Consider the following 23999-nt stretch of genomic DNA (forward strand, 5'->3'; position numbering starts at 1 on the left):
CAGAAGTCCTAGGCCCTTTATGTATAAAGTAGCAAAATGCTTTTGCAAAAAGAGGGTCTTACATTTCACTTGGCACGAGGGAAGAGACATGGTCCTCCTGATTTCTGGTGGAAGGCAATTCCACAGCCGAGGGCCAGCAAATCCCCCACTGACTTCTGTGGGATCAGGATCAGGACCCCAATGTGGAATAAGGAAAAAGGATATAATAAATTCTTGTTGGTCTTTTTTTCCCATTCACATTATTCTTTTTTTATAAAAAAATGCTTTAACAGTTTCTGGATAGAAAATGGCAAAACTGTTTTAATTCCCCATTTTCCTTTTAAACAGAAAACCTATTGGATTGTTGAACATTAACATGAATGGCTTGACATGCACAACACAGATTACTTTCTGCGATGCACAGCTCAGAGAGACCATTAGAGTACAAAAGAGGCAACAAAATGGTAAACTCAAATCTGTTATTAAGGCTATCACAATAAATAGCTTGCAATAATTATGTTGATTCATTGCTGAATGGTAGTTCAAACACAAAAAAGAATAGTACTAAAATGACTTGAGAAAGCATGCCGATCTAGAATTAATTTTGATGGATATCTTTTAAAATATAGATTGTCACTGTGCAGTTAAAAAATTAAATCTGTATGATTTCATATGTATTATTTTTTAAGGAACTCTAAGATGACTAAGAAACTGCATCTCCTAATTACTGGAAACAACCTATTAGAGAGCTCTTGGTTTATTATAGTGCAGATATTCTATTGTAAAGAAAATGTAAGCTATTCTCAAAATTTCTTAAACATATTGGTGTTTTAAGTTCTTTTGCTAGACCAGCCATGGCAAATGAAAGATGATAGGGCTTATCCACACTTCCTCTTGTCCTGATGCTTTCCCCCGAGGAAAACCACTCTTTAGCACTCAATCAGAGCAAATGGCAAGAGCGGGTTTTGCCTGGGAAGGAGTGGGGCAAGGGGAAAACCGCTTGGACCTGTACCTAGAAAGCATGGGTCCAGCAAAAGAATTGCTCAGATCCATGCTTTCTAGGCACAGGACAAGTGGAAGTGTAGACAAGCCCTTGGAGCTCATCCATGCCAGGCAAAGATGACAACAGAATCCAGGAAAAGAGAAATAACATATTGTCACACGTGCAAACCTTTTAACAAAACATAATTGGCATAAAATCTCCATTAGGGAACAAGTACCACATCAAAAAATTGGTCTGTCTAGTACAGTATTGTCCATGTAGACCAGCAGCAACTTTCCAGAACTTTCAGACAAGGGATATTCCCAACCCAACCTAGAGATTTCAGGGATTGAACCTGGGGTCTTCTGCATTCAAAGCAGAGGCTCTACCACTGGGCTAAAGCCCTTCCCACAGATATCTGCCAACAAAATCTCATGCAACTGATTTCTAACAGCAGGCTAAAACATAGAACTGATCTGGGCATATAATGCCTTAAAGGAAAATATTATGAAAATGATCTAAAGGTGGTACATGACCCCAGTCAAGCTAGCAAAAATCTACCATTTGCCTGATAATAAGTGTTGGAAATGTAAAGAAACTGAAGGTACTTTTTATCACATTTGGTGGACGTGCCCGAAGATTAAGGCTTTCTGGGAAATGATATATAATGAAATGAAAAAGGTACTTAAATGTACTTTCCCTAAGAAACCAGAGGCCTTTCTCTTGGGCATTGTCGGCCAACTGGTGTCAAAGAAAGATAGAACTTTTTTTATGTACGCCACCACAGCAGCAAGAGTACTTATCGCAAAGCATTGGAAGACTCAAGATCTACCCACTCTGGAAGAATGGCAGATGAAGGTGATAGACTATATGGGACTGGCTGAAATGACCGGCAGAATCCGTGACCAGGGGAAAGAGACGGCGGAAGAAGATTGGAAGAAATTCAAAGTGTACCTTAAGAAACACTGTAAAATTAATGAATGTTAAAATGTCGTGGTTTTAGGAAAAAAGGGAGACTACAGCTGTAAAAGATTAAGTAAAAGAAAAGAACAAAGGGAAAATTTGATAAAATTATGTGTGAGGATTTGCTGAAATAATTTTTGAAATTGGGATGTAGAAAGGGGAGGTATGGGAAAGTCGGCGAAGTAAGGTTTAAGAAAAAGGGGTATGAAATTATACATGTTTGTTTGTGTGTTTGTTTTTGTTTGTATTGTGTATTGTTTGTGTTTATAAAAATTGTGAAAAACCAATAAAAATTTTATAAAAAACAAACAAACATAGAACTGATCTGGTCCCATTGGTTCTCATGAATGTGCCTTTCTCACTAAACGGAAATTCTGAAATCTACGCATATAGCGACAAGCCTGTGGTTTAATAGCACAACGAAATGGTGCTTCAATTTTTATTCCGTTTAAGCCTGATAACAGCCCTGTTTACTTGGAAGGTAGTGGCTTTGCTTCTAGACATGCCTTTGTGCTGGATTACACATCTAAAATCACCCAACGCATCTAAAAAATGTTAGGACACTTTTTATAACCTCCCACCCAAAAAAGAAAGGAAAAGTGGATTATGAATGCATAAGAAACACACAAACGGACTCTTACATAGTATTGGCTAGCAGCATTAAAACGATGACCGTGTGCTGCAATGAGCAACAATGCAGTGTGGTGTAGCGGTTAGAGTGTTAGACTATGTTCTTAGAGACAAGGGTTCAAATACCCACTCTTCCATAAAGCTCAGTGTGTATACACACAACGAGCCAAACCCGGAAGTGACCTGGAAAAATTATAAGGACATCACTGAAACATCACTAAAAGGTGGAACGGGGGCAGAATGGGGGTGGAGTGGATCAGGGTGTTTGCAGGTTTTTCCAATGGGTTTCAGTTATACGTGATTTCACCAATGTACATGGTGCCTCGGCTCATAACCCCCATGTAAATGGGGCCTGCCTGTATATGTGAAAAATAACTGAAGAAATAATTTTATGTGAAGTGACTGACAAATACATATAACTTTTACTTCATCCTGTTTTGTAGTCAAGACATTTGAATCTTTTTTCATATATAAAAAAAACCCACCACCATTTGGCAGTGAAAAACCAGTAGAGGGGCTGTCAAAATGCGTTTCTATTCCTCAATGTGCCTTTTCAAAATGTGATGTGCCACAAGTGAGGTTAGAATTATTATTTAATTAGACAGAAAATGGCATGTATAAGAGGCATGCCAGAAAAACAGATATCAAGCCAAAAGGATTTGAAAAATGAAACAGCATTTCATTATTATTTTTCGGGGTTGTTGTTTCACTGTAATAAAGAAGATAAAAAAGAACATTGGAGAAACGACTCATTAACCAAGTGCCACGTTGGTCTGATAAGTGTCTTTGAATCTTCCGGTTCAGGAAATCTTTTCAAGTCTTCTGACTTATGCAGTTGTGTAGGTTGCCACATTTTTTACAGAGAGTAAGATGTACCCCCCCACTCCACTCCACAGGTGGGGAGCCTGTAGCCCTCCAAATTCCATTGGACCCCAGCTTCCATCAGTCAGCATAGCCACTGGCCCAGGACTTAAGAGTCCAACAATATCAGGAAGACTGCAAGTTCCCCATCACCAACCAGGGTACATATAATCCTTCAACAAGCTAAACACGCTTCAGGTATTTTGAATTACAACTTTCAGAAGCCCCATCAAGCATCGACAAATGTCAGGAATGATGGTAGTTGTAGTCCACACCACCTGGAGGCACCAGGTTCACTCATATGAACTTGAATGATCTTGAGTGCTTTTCGCATTATCAAAGACAATCCTGGGCACCAAGACAGACTACAAAACTCAAAAGTTGCATTGATGAAGTTTTATTGTATGTTGGATTTGAATGCTGCTATTCTGCTCTGCTGTTTTCCTAAGTGTGATTGTACATAATTTTATATAATTATATTGATTCATGTTGGACGTCACCCTAATAGCTTTGCTGAAGGGCAGTCTATTGAAATAAGAAAACCTTTTTAAAAAATCAACAGCCCAAAAAGGTACTGCTCAAGACACAGAACAATAAAAGGAGCTGCACATCCACAAAAAGTGATCTGTTGGGGAGCAGACCACAACACTATAATGCTGCGTCCCTATGATTAAGCATGGAAGCAATATCACACACACAAAATCAACACACAAATGGAAGCCACATAGACAGAAAATCTATTTGCCTCCCCCCAAAATTTTATAAATACTGGAAGAATGCCAAACAAATCCAAGACACTTAAATCACATGATTCCACTCACACAGAAACAATGAGATGGTGTCTACATTGTGGTGGTGGCTGAATACATACAAGATTACACCTTTGTACTTCATATTAATTAAATGCTCCCCGTCCCCTGTTCTGTAGTCACAGTCATTAATGGCAGTTAGCATCCCCACTTCACCAATAAAGCCTGAGGAAAATCCATAGTTTAACTGCTCTAATTATAGGTACAGCACGTTAATTAAGAAAGAAGGAAGTATACTCTGTGCATGTGAAAAAAATAATGAGAATCCCCCATTGGTAAGGATAGCAGCACCCTGGCAAAAATATGAGAAATCCACTCTACAGCAATTTGGAGCACGACTGTCCGTGTGGCTGTCTCTGTTTTGTGGAACATCATCCATATTGAGATACAGCAGCCACCCACAATTCATACTTTCAGAAACAAATGAAGCCATTTTGTTCTGAAAAGTGTTACCAACTGGATGGTTTTTTAAAGGTTTCAGCCTTGGATGTTTATTTGTAAAAAATACATTGAGTTGTTGGTGTTGTTGTTGTTCGTATTATTTTACAATCATTTTACAATTTTAGTTCATTTTATTGCATGATTCTTAATCATATGAAGACGTGTGTGAAAGGCATTCCAGTAACAAGAACAGCAGACGAAGGAATAACAAGGACTATAGCTGACAGATGTGATCCAGAATCCCCTTGGCCTACTATGCCAGATGGATCTCCATAAAGACATGGGGCTTATTATAATTCTCAATGGAGAAAGCCTTGTTATGTGTTAGAATTTAGAGGAGCCTGTGGGAGGCAGGGGGAACCCAACCTAGCTAGGATGGGCCCAGCGTATCTAGCTATTATCTCGGGGGTCTCAGTATTCAGTCTTTTACTTATGATAGTTCCTTACTATTTAAGTTTTTTTAGTTGTGTTAGCTTAACAGAAAACAATGGAAGTATTCCACTCCATGTGGAGAAAACTTCCTTCTCCGACTTTGCCTGTGGCAGCTCATCTGAAATGGCGTGGAAACAAAGTGATACAGCTGGCTACCTGAAACTGATAGTGTTGAACTGTTAGCCAACATCTAGCCATTAGCTTGAGGCACTCCTGCCCAGGGCCATAGTCATGAAGAGTTTTAAGTATGGAGGAGGGACCTCAGGCCCAAACTCCCTCTGTGAGTCTCCTAGTCTCTCCATCTTGCTCTTAGGCCTCTTCCTAGGCCGCAACTGATTTCCTGGTCATGCTTATCACAGGCCTTGCTCTGAATCACATGCCTATCTGGAATGTGTCCTTGAAATGGAATGTACCTCTTGCTTGTGTAAAGGTGTACAGAAATGTCTGCCTTTTGTGTAGCCTGGAATGTAGCCTACTACGTTAAGTTTAGAGTGGCATTAATTTTTTCAACCATATTCTCTTGCCTCTGGCCCTGCCCACCATTAGAATGTCCTCCTGGAAGATTCCTCATGAGGCAATGTAGCTCAAAAGGTTTCCACACCCTTGGTTCAAAGTCTCCTTGTTTTAAAAGCAGAACATTACTTTCTATGAACCTGGATGACTCCCAGGTTGAGCTGAGCTGGGTGGGAATCTGATCCAACAGATACAGTGGTACCTCAGGTTACAAACGCTTCAGGTTACAGACGCTTCGGTTACAGACTCCACTAACCCAGAAATATTACCTCAGGTTAAGAACTTTGCTTCAGGATGAGAACAGAAATCGTGTGCTGGCGGCGTGGCAGCAGCGGGAGGTCCCATTAGCTAAAGTGGTGTCTCAGGTTAAGAACAGTTTCAGGTTACGAATGGACCTCAAGAACGAATTAAGTTCGTAACCCGAGGTACCACTGTAATTGTTTGAATAGTTCCTGTTCATTAAGTCTTGCTCATTTAGAGAACAATTATATGTATATCTACTCAGAAAAAAGGCCCATTCCGTTCAAAGGGCTTACTCCCTGCTAAGTGCATTTAAGACTGCAGCCTTAATCGTGACACAAATACAATGTAGGAGACAATAAACTTGTAGACTTGAAAATTGCTGCCAAGCATCTGTTGTGAGACAGGTGAGGCAGCAAATATATCTTTGAGAGAAAGAAATGTTTATTTTGAGAGGCAGCAATATTAGAAGGCTTGCATTGGAGACCTCTGTCTGTTAGTAATAAAAAAATAAACAAAATTGTCACTGGGGTGTGGACAAAGTAGAATATTTCCCTTCCCCAAATCCCAGCGCAAACAAAAATGAAAGCCTTCCCTGCACAAAGCACATGTCGGGTAGAAGAGTGCACTCTTTCTCCTGGGATACTAGTTTTCTGTGTGGACGGATATTTTTAGATGGAAGAACATTTAAATTGTTGAAGTCCAAGAAAAGGACTGCTGCTTGACAGTGCTGTAAATCTGACCTTGGGATGGGCTGTAGCCTGATTAGGATGGGAAGATGAAAAAGGGACAGGGCTCCTGTACCTTTAATAGCAAGCTATACCTGATGAAATTCCAGTTCTATAAAACCCTTAAAGGTGTAGAAGCCATGTTCCCTTTTCATCTGACCACCATAGGCCTGACCTGCTGCCTGTTTACTCAGAGGCAACTCCTACTGATTTGTGCCCCATCCCACTCCATTTATTTGTCTACTCAAACTTTTTGGTTTACTTTTGTAGTCAGAAGTAACTCTTGCCATCTTCACTAGGAATTGTGCCCTTGTAAAAAAGTTTAGGAGTGCAACCTTACATTGCAGCCTTTGTTGCATAAAAGGAAGAATTCATCAGGTGTTGTTTCCCATGCTACATCAGTAATTAAGTAATTAAGGCTGCAATCCTAACCTCATTTACCTAGGAATTAAATTTGACTGACTTCTGAATTGACACGGTTAGGATTCTGCTGTAATGCACCTATGGCTTATTCCCAAGTAAATTCACATAGGAAGGATTATAGCCTCAAATATTTTAACAAACTATTTGGGTGTAGGTTAATTGAACAGGAACTGATTTACAGTGATATGGATTTGTGGTGAAAATTAATTAAAACATTTTTATTTGAGGTGATTTGGAAATGGAATTAATTGGCTTGCCTTTTTGGAATTTGCATGTTAGTAATTATTTCTAAATTTGAATATATACTTATAAATTAGCATGTGGCATTTTTAATGAAAATTGTGTTCTCGTTTATCTTCTTTTTCAGCGGTGCATGTCCCCTATTTCCGGGGATGCATAAGTGGCAACGCTGTTTCTTAAATAAACTTTTCTACTCCTGCGACTTTCTGGATCATGACTTGAAAGTACATTATTCTATAACATGTTATATAACCTGCTTTCGCCTCTCAGTCCTGGCTGAGCTGCAGAAATACTCTGTATTCAATAAACAAAGCAAAACAAAGATAACCAGTGTGTATTTAAGCGACTTAAACAAACTTGAAATGAACAGAGAACAGGAAAGCATGCTCTGTTGAGTCGTTGAAGTTTTAAGGATCCTATAAAAACAATAAGCACATAGAGCTATGGCTGTCAAAGATAATGACAGTACATGACCCTGTAAATCATCAGTCCTGAACAATTAGAGCAAAGTGTCCATAAAAGCTGAGAATCATAATTATTTTTAGTGAGAGAAAAGGGAACAAGCCATGGGTTGGCAACATGTGTGAGTGCTTTATCATGATGGAGAGGGAGACATAATAAATTCATCTAAGGTGAAAATAAGAAATTGCCTCTAAAAGGGGCCTATTAACCTTTTTAATGTTATCCTAGCTCTGCTATCCTTTCCCACAAATTGCTGCCTCTCTTTCACCACTCTGAAAGCACTAGTTTTTAATAATAGGGTGCTGTTAGATTGTGCATGTAAACTAGGAATTTACCCTACTTTAAACTAGAGGTTACAATTCTAGACCCATTTTGGCTGGAAGAGTGGTATGATACTGCTTTAAATGTATAGCGCAGATGGGGCCTGAGCGAAATTATGTGTAACTAAAAAAGCTTTGTAATTTTCCTTTGTCCCCCCACACCATTATTCAGTTATTTTTCTGCATCTATTCTTAGATGGGGCACACAAATAAAACAGGATAGCCACTTTTACTCCGGCTGTTCCTGACTAAAAACATCCCTGTACAGAGTCAGATGCAGACTTTGGCTTCTCTGCTTGTCTTGGCCAGCAAAGGACTCTAAAAACTACAGTTCTCCTCTGCCCTTAAGCGCCTTCTTGCTCAGCAGTTCACCCCTAGTTCTGCTAAGTTCTTAACAGTGGTGATTCACTGTTGGTTCCTTCTCAGTTTAGAAGAATATCACAGGACAAGCCCCAACTCTTTCTTCAGGGCCTACAGGTTCCTTCCCCTTCCTTCAGGTAAACGGTGAGAGTAGCACTCATCCAAGAAAGGAACACGAGCAAACCCCAAACTATTTCCATCGGGGAACAACTTTGTTGAGGCCTTACTTACTTACTTATTTATTTTAGTATTTCTGCACTGCTGCAGTAGTAGTCTGAAAGGTTAGCAAAACCAAATTGCCAATACAACCTAACAACATAGAACATAATCAATACAATATTTACTGCATTTGTCTTAATATACATAAAGGCAGAATACCGTCTTTTGAATTCAACCTTTTGAAATTGGGTGCACCTCCAACATAAGGAATTCAAAAGAAGATATTCTGCCTTTATGTGGTAATTTGAGTGCATGTTGTCCCTGACATTGCCTGCAAGTGAGTAATAAAAATATACTCGTGCTAAGGCATCTAATCCCTCCACCCATTTTTCAAGCTGCACACTACCAGCTTTCCAACTACTTCCCCTCCCTTCAAAGCCACAAAAACAAAAAAATGTATTGGCCATGGTGGGAAATTAAGAAAGTGGCTAGACTCACTTTGCCTGTGGCCATTGCAGCCAAGTAAGGCCACTAACAGGGGAAATGACACATCAGAGGACACTTTGCCCAGCTCTACCCCCCAACCCCCACAATCCTGCAGCTGGTCCTGCTTAGATTGTAAGCACTTCAGAATAGGAACATGACCTTGGTCCAACCACTGTCCCTCAGCCTAACCTACCTAAGAGAGCCTTTTCCTGGACAAAATACAAAGGGGGAGAACTATGCATGAGCTCCTTGCAAGATACATCTACAGTATATATTTACATATCATGTACAGATAGGGCTATTGATAATGATGACTGTGACAACGGTTTGATTTTCTTGTTAGAATCCTCAGAACTGAAGCATGAGGTAGAAATATAGGAAGTAGGAATAAATATAACCATTTGTAGGAAGAATTGTCCAGTCCTGAAAGCTGTTACAAACCGCTGTGGTTTTAAGAATTAGAATGAGATTTTGAAGGATATAAGCACTCAACATGTGCATTCTGAATTATCTCTGGTTATTATAGGGGGAGATGAATTAATGCCTCTAAATCTACTTTGAGATTACAAATGTTCCAAATAAAATAAAATAAAAGAATCGGCTTAAACCTATTAGATAGATTTCAGTATTATTATACAAGAAAGATTTAGCACAGTGATACATCTGCCATCAAAATGCATCTGGTTTGATTGTAAAAGAATTTTGTTCCCTTTCATGTAACTTTGAGAAAAGCGGGGGGTGGGGGTGGGTGGGAGCAATGCACTGGTGTTTCCTCTTCTGCCATCAGATCATTTGCTGGAAATAAACTGAGAAATAAGGCAGTTTTCTCTACAGTGGTGAAGAAGAAATGCCATATATAAAGTAGCCCCAGGCTACAGTGCTGTTTAAGCAGAGTCTGCACTGCTGTTCTTTGGAATAATACGATAGGTCATTTAGGGTAACTGTTATGGACAAAATAAAAAAATTCCTTCCAGTAGCACCTTAAAGACCAACTAAGTTAGTTCTTGGTATGAGCTTTCGTGTGCATACACACTTCTTCGGAAACACTGAAACAGAAGTTGCCAGATCCTTCTATATAGTGAGAAGGTGGGGAGGGGTATTACTCAGAAGGGTGGTGGGAATGGGAGATTTCTCAGCTATCTGCCAATCTCCCATTCCCACCACCCTTCTGAGTAATACTCCTCCCCACCTTCTCACTATATAGAAGGATCTGGCAACTTCTGTTTCAGTGTATCCGAAGAAGTGTGCATGCACACGAAAGCTCATACCAAGAACTAACTTAGTTGGTCTTTAAGGTGCTACTGGAAGGAATTTTTTTATTTTGACTATGGCAGACCAACACGGCTACCTATCTGTAACTGTTATGGACAAATAACTGGTATCCACCAATATACCACTTTCCTCTGTAGTGTTCATAGTTCATTGGCTGGCCCAGGACCAGTTACCCCACAGGATTGTGGTGGGGAAGACAAACAGGTGGGGACAGAGACAGAGATACAACTCTGTATGCTGCCTTAATCTCCTGGAAGAAAAGGTGTTACGGGAAAGAATGACTTTCCACTGCATGAATTTCCCTTCCCTCTTCTCTTTGTCATTGCCAGAAGATGAGATTAAACACTCCTCTCTGTGTTTTTAACTCAAGTTAACTTAAGTAACTGTGGTTGGTTTAAACTATGGTTTGATAACAAGCTAGGATCTAAAACCATGGTTTGATCCTGGATTCTTCTCAGTAACAATCTAACTCAGTTCCCAGAGTTTGGGCATCATAGGAAACTATGGTTTGTCAAAAAGTGACACTGGAAGCTTTGAAGCTTTTCCTCTGGCATGCAAAAAAGCAGGAGGGGATGCAAGAGCCTAAGGCTTATGTGGGTTCATTCATGATGCATTTCCCATTAAACCCAAATTGGTTAACTAGATGACAAAAAATTACATGTCAGTATATAAGAAAACCTACATTTAATACCTGACCCCCAATTATAAAGCTACTTTTTCTTTGCTTTATTTATTTAGTACATTTGCATCCTGTTCCACTACTTTTATTCAATAATGTTTGATTCATTTTTAGCATTTGTAACAAATATTTGATATTCTTTCCTGCAAACTGCTTAGAGTTCTTTTCTGATTAAATGGCATATAAATTCTGTTAAATGAATAAATAGTTTCACATACACTTTATTTTTAGGTCATAGATATGTGCATTGTAGGTTTGTACCTACCTGGTTTCTAGTGGTATATTACTATTCAGGACCCAACTGTTATGGAGATGCACTGCGTCCTGCGTACTGGTTGGAGGGGGAGGAGCAGCTGGGCTAGGTTGGCTGCGGGTCGTCATTGATCTTCCTTGGAAAGAGTCAGCTGTTGAAAGCGGCTTCCTGCTGCAGGTACATGTGTGGGGTGGTGGTGGAGGTGGTGGCAGTGGTCTGAACGTGAACTGGTTTCGTGGGCTTCCTGGCATTTCTAAATGTGGAGAGACATCAAGGGGAGGGGGGAGAGAGAGAAACAAGAGAGCCGGTTATTATTTTGAGCAACAACAGAAGAATAAAGAGTTTCCATGCCTAATAGGATTACAGCATTTGTCATAGAGAATGTTGCGATCAATCTGTCTTGGAAATGTAATTTTAACTTATGAGTTCACGAAATGCTTGCATACAAAATGGAGAACATCCACTGATTTGAATCTGTATGAAATGCAGACAATATAAAAGTTAGTGAAGTGACTTATGCAATTTCTCCTAGGCTTTCTATTTGGGTTTTTTTTTGGGGGGGTGTTTTTTAATAAAGACAAAAGAGTCATAGGCTGAGAGTGTGTTACAGCTCAGATGCCAAGTGATTTCATCAACTGCATTTCGGAACATAGCGATGAAAGGAACTGTAATGTTTTAGAAATAAACGTCTTTCATGCAAAATCGAAACAGGAGAAACCATCCAATTCATCTATCACATTCATATAATATAAACCATGGGTAGGCAAACTAAAGCCCAAGGGCCAGATCCAGCCCAATAGCCTTCTAAATCCGGCCTGCGGACGGTCCGGGAATCAGTGTGTTTTTTCATGAGTAGAATGTGTCCTTTTATTTAAACTGCATCTCTGGGTTATTTGTGGGGCAAATAAATTCGTTCATTTCCCCCCCCCCAAAAAAAAATATAGTCCGGCCCCGCACAAGGTCTGAGGGACAGGGGACCAGCCACCTGCTTAAAAAGTTTGCTGACCCCTGAATTATAAACTCTTTCAGTAACTAGTAGTCTGTTCCATGGAATAAGGTCATAAACAGTTCTGAAATTGTGTTAGTCCAACTGTGGTGTCTAGCAAACATGCCTGCAAAAGAATCAATGGCTAAGAGAAAGGGACTGAGAAGGATATTCGTTGAAAAGGAAGTGAGTAACAAGGTAAGAGTTTCTTGTGCTAAACTACTGTGAATGGATTTCTGTTAAATAAGCTGTGAATATTAATACATATATTTGGCCATGGGATCACGAAGAGTCGGACACGACTAAAGGACTAAACAACAACAACAACAACAACAACAAAATATTAGCAAAGCTCAGTAATTAGTTTAACTTGAAGCATCCACAGTTACCTCAAAAGAAGAAGTGTTGTTTTTATTTTTTATCATTATTCACTTCATTTCTATACTGCTTTATATTTTTAAGGAAAAAAATCTCAAAATGGTTTACAACCTACATTAAAACATCAAAGCAAGCAAGAACAAAGCATTACAGAAGAAAGTCAATATTAAAATATACATTCAAGGCAACTAACAGAAAATTTAAATCTTATCTCAAAGATTTCAAAACAAGACATTACTAAAGGAAGTAAAATATAAAATGCACATTTAAAACAGCATAATTAGCAAGAGACTAAAATATTCACAAGCGCAGAACATATCAGCTGCTGTTGCTGCCAATCCTGCCAATGGTGGTTCATGGCGGGCAGCAGCTATGGAAGCTCAGGCTCAATGACCTGGGTCTGCCATAAGGGACACCCAATATGGATCTCTGGCCTCTTCAACAACCTCAGCTTCTGTAGCTGGAGTCAATCATTGCCCCCACTCCCAGGCCAGGTGGGGAAAGGTCTGTGAAGTCTTCAAAGACTCACAGCCAAGAAAATAAAATAAAAATATTTAAGATACAAGTCTGAAAATCAAGGTGGGAGTTCACAAACTGATCTGTATAAGAAGACTCCTAGAATGCTTCATGGGTCCCCCACTTGCCACCAAGTGTGGCTTTCCTCAGTTTATCAGCTCTTTTCCATTTATATTTTGTGAGACCAAAAGCTAAATCAACGGGGCAAGGCAAGAATAGTTAGTGCATAGCCCCAGGAAGTTGCTCAGAAGGAATGTGGTCCTCTGGTTGGGAAAGAGATGCTGCTCCTTAAATCTCTACATTTGCTTCCTGAATCAAGCACAAATTCTTTGCACTTACCCTCAAAGTCTTCTATGGCCACTTCTCCCTTATGTCTCTGTTGATACATCCTGATACACCACTACCTGTGATCTGTGCTTCTCCTTATCCAACATCCATCCTTAATCATCCAAAGCTCTTCTGATCCCTGAAATTACTCCACCTTCTCTCGCCTGCTGGTCAGCTTGCTTGGAACTCCCTCCCAGAAGACTTAAGTGATTCCACCACTTTATTTTCTCTAAATTCCCCCCTAAACAGAAATACCCTTTCAGTGAAGTTTTTGGCACAATACCTATGCCTCACTAAAACCGAGACCCCATCTGAACTATACATTTAAAGCAGCACCATACCACTTTAATAATACTGGGAACTGTTATGGTGCTGAGAGTTGTTGAGATACCTGTATGCCCCACAGAGAGCAACATTTCCCAGAGTATCCTGGGAAGAGAGGTTAATTCTTAAACTAATCTGAGAACTGTAGCTCTCTGAGGGGAGTGACTAATTGTCATTGCAAGAATCACAGCCAAAATGTCATTGATGACTTATAAGGCAAATATCAATACCATCAAATCCAATTATTTATTATCACTGATGTGCAACATAAATAGATGCAGCATGCTTTAATTCTGTTTTATTGTCATGTATGGAGATGGTGTCAATCCAAAATATGCAAGCAAGATCCATCCAACTTTCATGACCAATCTATGGCAGGATTAAAGCAATACATTATTGTCATATGACAATTAGGAAGTAACTCTTTTTCTTCCCAATTTGATGTTCAGTTTTATTTTCATCCATCTCAATTACATATCAAAAGCATTAGGTGGAGAAATAGGGAATGGGTACAGCTCAGAAGAAAACTCTTTTGCTAAATTAAAACCACTCATCCATCTAATTTGGATATAGGGGTTATGATATATTGGAAAGAAGGGTCATATTTTAGCTGTACAACACAGTAGGGTGAATCCCTGGCTCCTCCAGATAGGGTTAGGAAACACGGCTATTTGAGACCCTGCTACACTATTGACATTTCAGCTACACTCCTGAGTCTGTGGTTTTAAACTCTGGTTATGTTTTGCTCCCTTACTCACCAGATTGCTAATTCAACTCTGATTAGAGGACCCAATTAACACTGGCGCATTGACTAGAAATTGACTAAGAAAACATGAAGGTTGATTGGACGCCCAAATTAAGAACATACAAAATCTTGAATACCAACAAACATTTTCTGCATGGGAAAAGGGTCATTATATTCACTCCCCTATCACTCCCAAGCTCATCTATGTGAATCGTCCAGAATGTGAAGTAAGAAATTTTACAGATGTCATTAAATATATATAGTTCTCTATAGTTAAAAAAAAGACAAAAAGAAGAGGCTCTAATTAAAACATGTCTTAAAGATAAAAAGCCCTCAAAAGAATCAAAGTGGATATACTGTGTGCATCTCTGTAAGTGCATTCACCACATTCAAATTTTCAAATAAAATAAAATAGCTAGATTTATCTCCAGTGATTATGCTGGATGCAGGCAGACATTACAATCTACTATGGTTTACTGTGACAAAAATAAGGATAGACCCTCCCATTCCCGTTCTTCCTCTGGTTTGAATGTGAGAAAATTAACCACATTTTAAAGCTACAGCTGACCCCTAAAAATGGTTAATCTTAACTATGTTTGGTTGACACCAAAGATGGAAGTAAAAGCTTCCAAATTCTTCCTTGAAGGATGTGATTGTGGGAGTAAAGAAGGAATACATGAATCTTACAAATGTACTTAGAGGAAACTAGGCTTGTTGCCATCTCAATAATCTATGGCTTAGTGCAATGTCCAAATACAGGCATGATTTAGAACAGAGATGGGAGACTTGCGGCCCTCCAGATATTGATGGACTCCCATTAGCCTCAGACAGCACAGCCAAGAGTCAGAGATGATGGGAGTTGTAGCCCAATATCATCTGGAGCGCTAGAGGTTCCCCATCCCTTAAGCACATTACTTTCTCTCAGCTATAATTAACAAGAGTCCTTTTCCCCACACATATATTCCTAACCATGTCAGGGAAAATAAAAATAGTAGTCTCAAGGTTAAATGCTGTTTTTGTTGGTTTTTACTGGCAAATGGACTCAGATTAATTCCATCTCAGATAAATTGGGAGGTGAGACATCTCAACATCTCACCCTAAATTAATTAGTATGGGCTTTCAAAACATAAGCAGATATTTGATGGGAGGGAAAGTAATATAAAAATGAAGTTTTCAATGCTACAGAAAGTTTTGTCTTTTCAATTATCTATTAAAGATGGTTTTTTTTTGGTTTTTTTTAAAGACAACTACACAAGTGTGAAATGCAATTTGATTCTTGTTGTAAAAGCCTAATAAAATACTGTGGCATTCCCTAGCCACTGCTAATTGCAATTACGTAACGTTTTCAAACGCTGTCCACGAACTGATTCCTGCTTTGCCTTAACTGCTTTGAGTTTGCACAACCGAATTCTGGACTTGACCTTTGTTGACATTGCTTGACTGGATTACACTGGATTTGAGGCTGCCTGTGTTGACCTGCCCTGAATAGCCTAGGCCTAACTATGCCTACTTCTCTTGTTAGCCTTAGATGTTTGCTGAACATAACAAAGCCCAATGTTATGGCAATCTCCATACCCTCCAATATTTTCCAGGGATAATATTACAATACCCCTGTTTTCAACACCTCAGATCACTGCTTGGGCCCCCACCAACGCCATGCAAAAATTGTGAGTCTGGAGGAGCTTCTTTCTAGAGCAGTTGGAGAAAGAAGCTCAATCAAGAACCACGTGTTTGAAAATACTACGCACTGCATCTAATTCAATATCATACAAAATTGTCGCAGTTACAAATACATAAAGGAATTTCCCAGGGAAACATTCTTTTGTCATATAAAGCCAGCCAAGAAAATATTTCTAACGAGTGCACATCTATTAAAAAGAATTCTCAAGGTGCTGTAATTATTATTCATTTCTAGAATTGTTTCACCATGAAGCTTTACGATTCTATGGGGATTTAATGTTTATGTATTGTGATGGTTGCGTTGACTATTAAAAAGCAATTTGGCTGACATTTTAGGTCTTTTGTTGCCAGTTTTAATTGGATTGTTCATCAAGCGTCAACTCCCCCGTTAACTGCAAAAACTACAGGCCAACATCAGTTTATAGTAATGTCTGTTTAATGATTTTATCTTGTCGGAATGCTAACTTCAAAGGAATATATTTATGCTTTGTTTCATATGAAGATCTATAATTAGATAATTGAAGACCAAATGCAATCATATAGTCAGATGGGACCAAAGAGGTCCTTAGGTCCAACTCCCCACCCACAACTTAGTGCAGGTTCTACAATGCAAGATGCATCTGCAGCATCTGTTACGGCACTCCAGCTTCACCCTGGGCCATGCACCAGGTTGGGAAAGGAGATATGGCCAAAACAAATTTTCCCATTTGCCTGCCCACCCTTCCTGTTAGATCTCTTACTGCCACCAGGTAAAAGTGTTTGGTTTTCTACCAACCAGCCTTTCACCAACCAGTCTAGATTAAAGGTTTACAACAAAAAAATAGTTGTTTTCAGGGTAAGGGTTTAAGCATGAGAATAGCTGCATGCACACAGAGGCAATCCTCTGAATGGAGCAAAATTACAGTAAAATAAAAGTAAGTTAAACACAAAGCTTTTCCTCTCTAGGCACAATCCCAAAAGGTAATGATCCCACATTACCTGGGGATTGCCATATCTTACACCCTCTAACTCAGTACATGAGATCACACCTTCATCTGCTCATCTTCTGGTTCCCTAAAATACCCTCTGGTGTGTGCAAGTCCACAAATGCAAGGAAGGTAGATGGTCTTATTTTTCTGTTCTTCAGTAACAGACATTGCCTGCCTGCAACCTGAACTTTTCTAAATGGATTTTACTTGCTGCTAATTTGATGTATGGACCTCTAATGTTTAACAAGTTAACCCCATAATCCCCAAATAAACCTATGAGCAAGATTTACTGATAACAGTCCATGTCCCTCACAGCATCCCGGGCAGATAGCTACTACTACTTAAATACATCCAGTGAGGCAGCCTCTTCCACTGTCAAACCACAACTGAACTTACTTCTTACTTTTAATAGAATCTGCTTCCCTGGAATTTCTGCCCATTGGTTCTAGCCTTGCTCTTTAGAACAGCAGAGAACAAGGTTGCTTCCTTTTTCTGCATGGGAGCCATCCAGCTATTTGAAGACCGTTCCCATCAGGGCCCATGAGGAGCAGCCACCTCAGGCAGTGGGAGCAGGAGGTGGTGCTCTGTGGGCATCCCAACACCTCTGGCACTGGCGGAGAAGTGGCACTGATTTCCAGTGCGCCTCTTCAGCTTTCTAGGTAAGGGCAGTACAGTGCAAATTCTCATTTCACCTCAGGTGGGACACTCCATGCCTGATTCCCATGCCTTTCCCTAACCTTTTATCCACACCCAGATCATCCAAATATACCCCACAGGACTTGGCTTGCAGACTTCTCACCGTAGTGATGCCTCTTCTTGTCTTGTATTTGTCAGACTTCCAAAGCCATATATTCAGAGCTGCCTCAAGTTAATAATTATGTGTGGTGATAACTGCAACAGTGATGTTGCTTTTTAAATTTAGAAGCTGAAGCAGTACCTCTTAGGAGGTGTGGTACATTATTATAAAGATGGTGATACTTCTATCGAACAAGACCAGGCAGAAAGAACAAGAAGAGCTGTCTGGAAACGAAAGAACACTCTTTCCATGGAGACCTATCAAAATCCTTACTTCTTTCAGATTATGCTATAAAGATGACATTCAGATTGAAGTTTAGCAAGCTGGGTTACTGTAAAATATTATCAGGCTTTTAGTATGTTTTACTTTCTTTAAATCTATCTTTTTTCTGTATTTCTTTTTAAAAAGGTAATCCTTTGAATCTGTATTCTACTTTTTAAAAAAACTATTTTTAATAATCCAAAATATGCACATAACTTTGCCTTGCCATTAACTTTATCCAACATCCAATATGCATATTTAAATTTGTATAACCTTTGTATGCTAATCTGGACTAGCACCTAAAGCAGAGCTAACCTTCACAGTCAAACACACAGTCTTATGGCACATGCAACAACCTGCTTATTGAGCAGTAATCCTGATTTGGTTGCACAAAGCTTTTGTGGATGTTACGACAACACAGTCTTTATTGAGCATCCAACCTGATTTGCTTGTGTGGTGTTTATACATCTTCCTATTAAATATTCATTCACCCCACTTTTCAAAGTATTTCCCTGTTACTTTCCTAACTGCAAAAAGTCAGGTGGTTTTTTTAAGTGGTTTTGTTGTGCTAGACTAATGGAGTGCTTTAATAAAATTTAATTGTGCAAACCTAAAGTTCTGGTAAAATGCTGACAACCGAGTGGTGCCCTTAGACGCTGGAGAAGTGCCACAGCAGTGCAAATGAGGTCAGGATGCATCCATTTCTTTCCCTTAAGTGGAGAGCCAGAGTTCCAACTGTCCCTTGTCACATATCTTGGCTTTTTGTCTCTTTAAAGATCCATTGAGCCTGTTATACTTTATGAATTATTTTTATGTGACATGCTGTTTCAGAATATAACGTGAAAGTGTCTTGAAAGAACTAAGTAATTGAAAATTGATAAAACTTCTAAGATGAAAGCTTTCCCTGTGTTATTCATCAGGAAATCAATTTTAATGACTTTCATCTCTCTCTATAAACCACATCTCCAAGATGTCCCGTTCTTCACCTGATGCTACAGTCTAGTCACTTAGGAAATATCAACTGCATAAGTATTTTGTTTTGTTCTATAGACGATTTCTACTTAATAGATCACTATCACAGTACAGCATAAATACAAACAGACATTGTCTTCACTAGTGATTTTTCTCCCGTTAGCAAAAAGACAAACAACTTGTTTTTACAGCAGAGTGCATACTTCTTTTTTAAAGCTTCAATTATATAATCTTTTCATATGAATTATAAATCTACAAAGCTGCTATACATGGAATACGCTTGGAAGGGAATACATGCAAACAGATTTTTTTTGTTCAATCAGTAAGAGGGTTGGGACAAAGAGTAACTAGCTTCCATATTGCTCCGTTGGTTAGAGCATGCTGCCGATAACACCAACGTAGCAGGTTAAATCCCCTTATGGGATGGTTACATATTCTTGCATTGCAGGAGGTTGGACTAAATAACCTACAGGGTCCCTTCCAGCTTTATGATTCTGGAAACCCAGACAGATGGGCAGGGTATAAATAATAAATTATTATTGTTGTTGTTGTTGTATTATTATTATTATTATTATTATTATTATCTGAATCCACTCAAGCCAACTAGTCCCTCTACCAACAAGCTGGCTCAGTGGTGGAGGGTGGGGTGACAGAGGGAAGGGCATCAAGGCCCTGTGGCCAGGTTTCCTGTTTCAAGCCCACCAGGACGTTACAGGAACAGGATCAGTTTTTCTGGGTGCAGAATCATGTATTATTTTTTTTTAAAAAAATTAATGTTTCATTATTTTATTTATTACCTTTGTACCCCATCTTTTTCTCCAAGGAGCTCAAGTTGGTATAGCTGGTTTTACCATTCAAGGCTGGCGTAAGACATTTTGGCACCTAAAGCAGATCTCAAAATGGCATTCCCCTCCCTGCCAGGGAACAAGGGCTGAGGAAAGATATACATCAGGAACAAGGGTGGGTGGGTGGAAAGATTGACATCAGAATCTGCTGCCCCAGGGGATCCTTCCACCTGAGGCAGTTGCCTCATCTTGCCTCATGGTTGGGCTGGCCCTGGGTAGGTTAGGCTGAGAGGCAGTGACTAGCCCATGGATTTATGATTGAGTAGGAATTTGAACCCTGGTCTCCTAGGTCCTAACCTGATATTCTAGTCATTACAGCATACAGTGGTACCTCAGGTTAAGTACTTAATTCGTTCCAGAGGTCCGTTCTTAACCTGAAACTGTTCTTAACCTGAAGCACCACTTTAGCTAATGGGGCCTCCTGCTGCCGCTGCGCCGCCAGAGCACGATTTCTGTTCTCATCCTGAAGCAAAGTTCTTAACCCGAGGTACTATTTCTGGGTTAGAGGAGTCTGTAACCTGAAGCGTATGTAACCTGAAGCGTATGTAACCCGAGGTACCACTGTACTGGCTCTCAGGAGATTTCTTAATTTCTTTGGCTGCCAGGTCTCCATTGCATGATGCAGTACAAGCAGAGGGTCTCGTGTCATTGCACTATGAGGATAGCATCAGAGCATTGTTCTGTATCTGTAGCACAGGATTATGTGATTTACTGTCTCTACTCACGTCAAGTGGATAGTCCTCTTATACTGGGGAGTTGGGGGTGGGAAAGAGAGAAAGCCATTTCTCCTATAAATATACAGAAGCTAAGCATCACATTGTACTGCCTTCCCAATATATAGGCATTTCTAGGGTACCGCATTGGTCCTGTTTTTAGTCCTTTTTATTTCATCTAGCATTTATATTAGAAAAGATGCTAAATTATGACCACTAAGAAATTATAGCAACTATTGTAAGGGGAAGTCATGCAATACTGTTTGATTGGCAACAGAATTTGGGAAATAATAATAATAAGAATACCGTATTTTTCGCACCATAGGACGCACTTTTTCCCTCCTAAAAAGCAAGGGAAAATGTGTGTGCGTCCTATGGAGCGAATGCAGGGGGGGGGGACGCAGACTGGAAAAGCCCCCAAGAGCCGCACACAAGCTCCGTGCGCTCTTGCAGGCTTTTCCACAGGAGGGAGAAGGGACTGACTAGCGGCATCAGTCCCTTCTCCCCCCTCCCAGGAAAGCCAGGAGAAGCCGTGCAGCCCTTTTAAAGTGCGCGCGGCTTCTGCCGGTTTTGCGGGAGGTGGGGGAATTCCCCCACCTCCCAGAAAAGCCAGGAAAGCCCTGCGCAGCGTCTCCCGGCAAGGAGACGCTGCGCGGGGCTAAAGGGGAAGGCAGAACAGCGAGCGGGATCCATCCCGCTCGCTGCCTTGCCTTCTTCCATAGCCCCGTGCAGCCTCTCCTTGCGGAGACGCTGCGCGGGGCTAAAGGGGAAGGCAGAACAGCCAGCGGGATCCATCCCGCTCGCTGCCTTGCCTTCTTCCATAGCCCCGTGCAGCCTCTCCTTGCGGAGACGCTGCGCGGGGCTAAAGGGGAAGGCAAAACAGTGAGCGGGATCCATCCCGCTCGCTGCCTTGCCTTCTCCCATAGCTGCGCGCGACACCTCCTTGCGGAGACGCTGCGCGGGGCTAAAGGGGAAGGCAGAACAGCCAGCGGGATCCATCCCGCTCGCTGCCTTGCCTTCTTCCATAGCCCCGTGCAGCCTCTCCTTGCGGAGACGCTGCGCGGGGCTAAAGGGGAAGGCAAAACAGCGAGCGGGATCCATCCCGCTCGCTGCCTTGCCTTCTTCCATAGCTGCGCGCAGCCCCTCCGCAAGGAGAGGCTGCACGGGGCTATGGCTTCTTTAGCCCTGCGCAGCGTCTCCCGGCAAGGAGCCGCTGCATGGGGCTAAAGGGGAAGCCAAAACTTGGCTTGCTCCATAGCTGCGCGCAACCCCTCCGGCAGGGAGAGGTTGTGCGCACCCTGTACGCTCCTCTTTGGGGCTGGGGGGGAAAAAGATTTTTTTCTTGATTTCCCCCCCTAAAAACTGGGTGCGCCCTATGGTCCGGTGCGCCCTATGGTGCGAAAAATACGGTACATTTTTATTTGTACCCCGCTCTCCCCAGCTGGAGCCGGGCTGAGGGTGGCTAACATCATAAAATGAACACAGTATACAAAGAACAGAAGAACATAAAAACATGCAATACGCACACACACACACGTCAGTTTTGCTCTGAGATCCTTCTGTACTGTATGCTTTTTATTTTTTGCCAATTGAATGCAATAAATTGAATGACTGATAATAAATCTGATAGTCTTTTAAATAAACAAATAATATTAAGAACAGATCCAAGAAACAGCAGATAAGCTGCTGTAGCAGATTACCACAGCTACCCATTTAGAAACTACCTGTGTATTGTTTATTTGAAGATCAACCTGGCTTTGGTTAGGTTTAATGATAATGATCACATGCCTACAGATGTCTATTTTAACCAGGTATTATTATTATTTTGCTAAGGTGCACCTTAAATGAACAAGTTAAGATGGCCTTTGCAAATACTTTTTCAGCTGCAGAAATATTCACCCTCCCACTCCCCTGGTACAACATTCAGAAGCTGATTGAGACTACAAATAAAGTTTTATGGGACATGAATCACACAGGGTTTGAATATCCTACATGGTGGTGTAGCTATATTTCTTATGGAAGGCTACAGTACTTAATCATATTTTTTTCCTCTGGAAATTTACTGTTTGGGGTATATAAGTATGTTTTATCCCTCAGAGGAAATAACTTTATCTGGAAATATTTCAGTCTAAAATAATAAAAGTGGAAAATCCACAATTTAAACCACAATATACGTAGTAAAGTTTTGGGGTTTTTTTCCTCCTTAAACATTCAGGGAAAGGCTTTTTCGAGACCAAGTAAGAAAACTGAACAAATTTATATTTCAGAAAATGGGGTCAAAGTCTTAGGCAGCCCTAATGTAGGGCAGATAGAAGCGCAAGCACACAGCCAAAGGCATTTCAAAATGGTTTGTTGCAGATGCTCACACAATGGAACAGGGATGCTATCTGTAAGTCAGAAAAAGCATGGCTCACTGGTAGGGCACCTGCCTTGAATGCAGAATGTCCCAGGTTTGATCCCAGCATCTTCAAGTAGAGGTGGGAGAGACCCCTGCCTGACATCTTGGAGAGATGCTGCCACTCAGGGTTACCAATACTGAGCTAAATGGACCAGTGCTATAAGGCAACTTTTCATGTGGCCTGGAGGAAATCCTGGAGCCAGACAAAAAGGCCCAAAGGACTCCATTTGGCCCCTTATAAGATTAGCAATACACGTAATTATAATGTATTGTTTTATGTAGAACCTTATACCCATATCTGACAAATGGTTGAGGAAATACAGCAAAAACAAGATTTCAAAGCTGAAATGAGATAATAAGTGTCCCAGAGCCAAGCAAAAGACCTTGTAAGAGTCTTGGAACAATGGACATTTTTGTGATCCAAGAATGTTATTTGTTACCATGGCATGAAACATTTTGGCAGGCATCAAACATGAAATGTCATAAGCTGTCAATTTTCAAATACTAAATACCATTGAATATTATCTATCAGATGCTGTCAGAAACTAAACACTATTAAATGTCAGCTATCAGACACAGTTAGAAAGCCCTGCATGACAAATACCAAATACCATTGGTCATATGTGGACTGAGAAGATTCTTTTTTGGGGGGGAGGCAAATATTTGGACATACAGAAAATAGCTGCATAATTGTGGGCTGAAATTTGCAGAGGTAAATTGTAGATCTGGTGAAATTTAGCAAACTCTAAATCAGAAGTGGGGACCTCTGGCTCACAGGCCAATATTGAACTGTGACATCATTTTCTCCAAACCATACCCAGCTGATGCCACTGGGTGATGTTCGATGAGGGGCAAGGTG

General features: G+C 40.5%; 1 protein-coding gene across 14 annotated transcripts in view; it reads right to left on the reverse strand.

Moving 5' to 3' along the window:
* Positions 1 to 23999, reverse strand: part of TENM1 (teneurin transmembrane protein 1) — a 392346-nt gene that overhangs the window by 194232 nt on the left and 174115 nt on the right. For 8 of the 14 annotated variants that reach the window (XM_082208502.1, XM_082208510.1, XM_082208511.1 and 5 more), the window contains exons 4-5: positions 11245 to 11485; positions 63 to 155 (exon numbers count right to left, since the gene is read on the reverse strand). In XM_082208502.1, coding sequence (XP_082064628.1) covers positions 63 to 155; positions 11245 to 11485 — 334 coding nt within the window. Of the gene's footprint in view, positions 1 to 62; positions 156 to 5253; positions 5368 to 11244; positions 11486 to 23999 lie in introns of those variants that run through there. The other 6 variants (XM_082208504.1, XM_082208503.1, XM_082208513.1 and 3 more) reach the window with 3 other exon arrangements.

The sequence above is a fragment of the Podarcis vaucheri genome, assembly GCF_965113315.1.
Source record: "Podarcis vaucheri genome assembly, chromosome: Z".
Lineage (NCBI taxonomy): Eukaryota > Metazoa > Chordata > Lepidosauria > Squamata > Lacertidae > Podarcis > Podarcis vaucheri.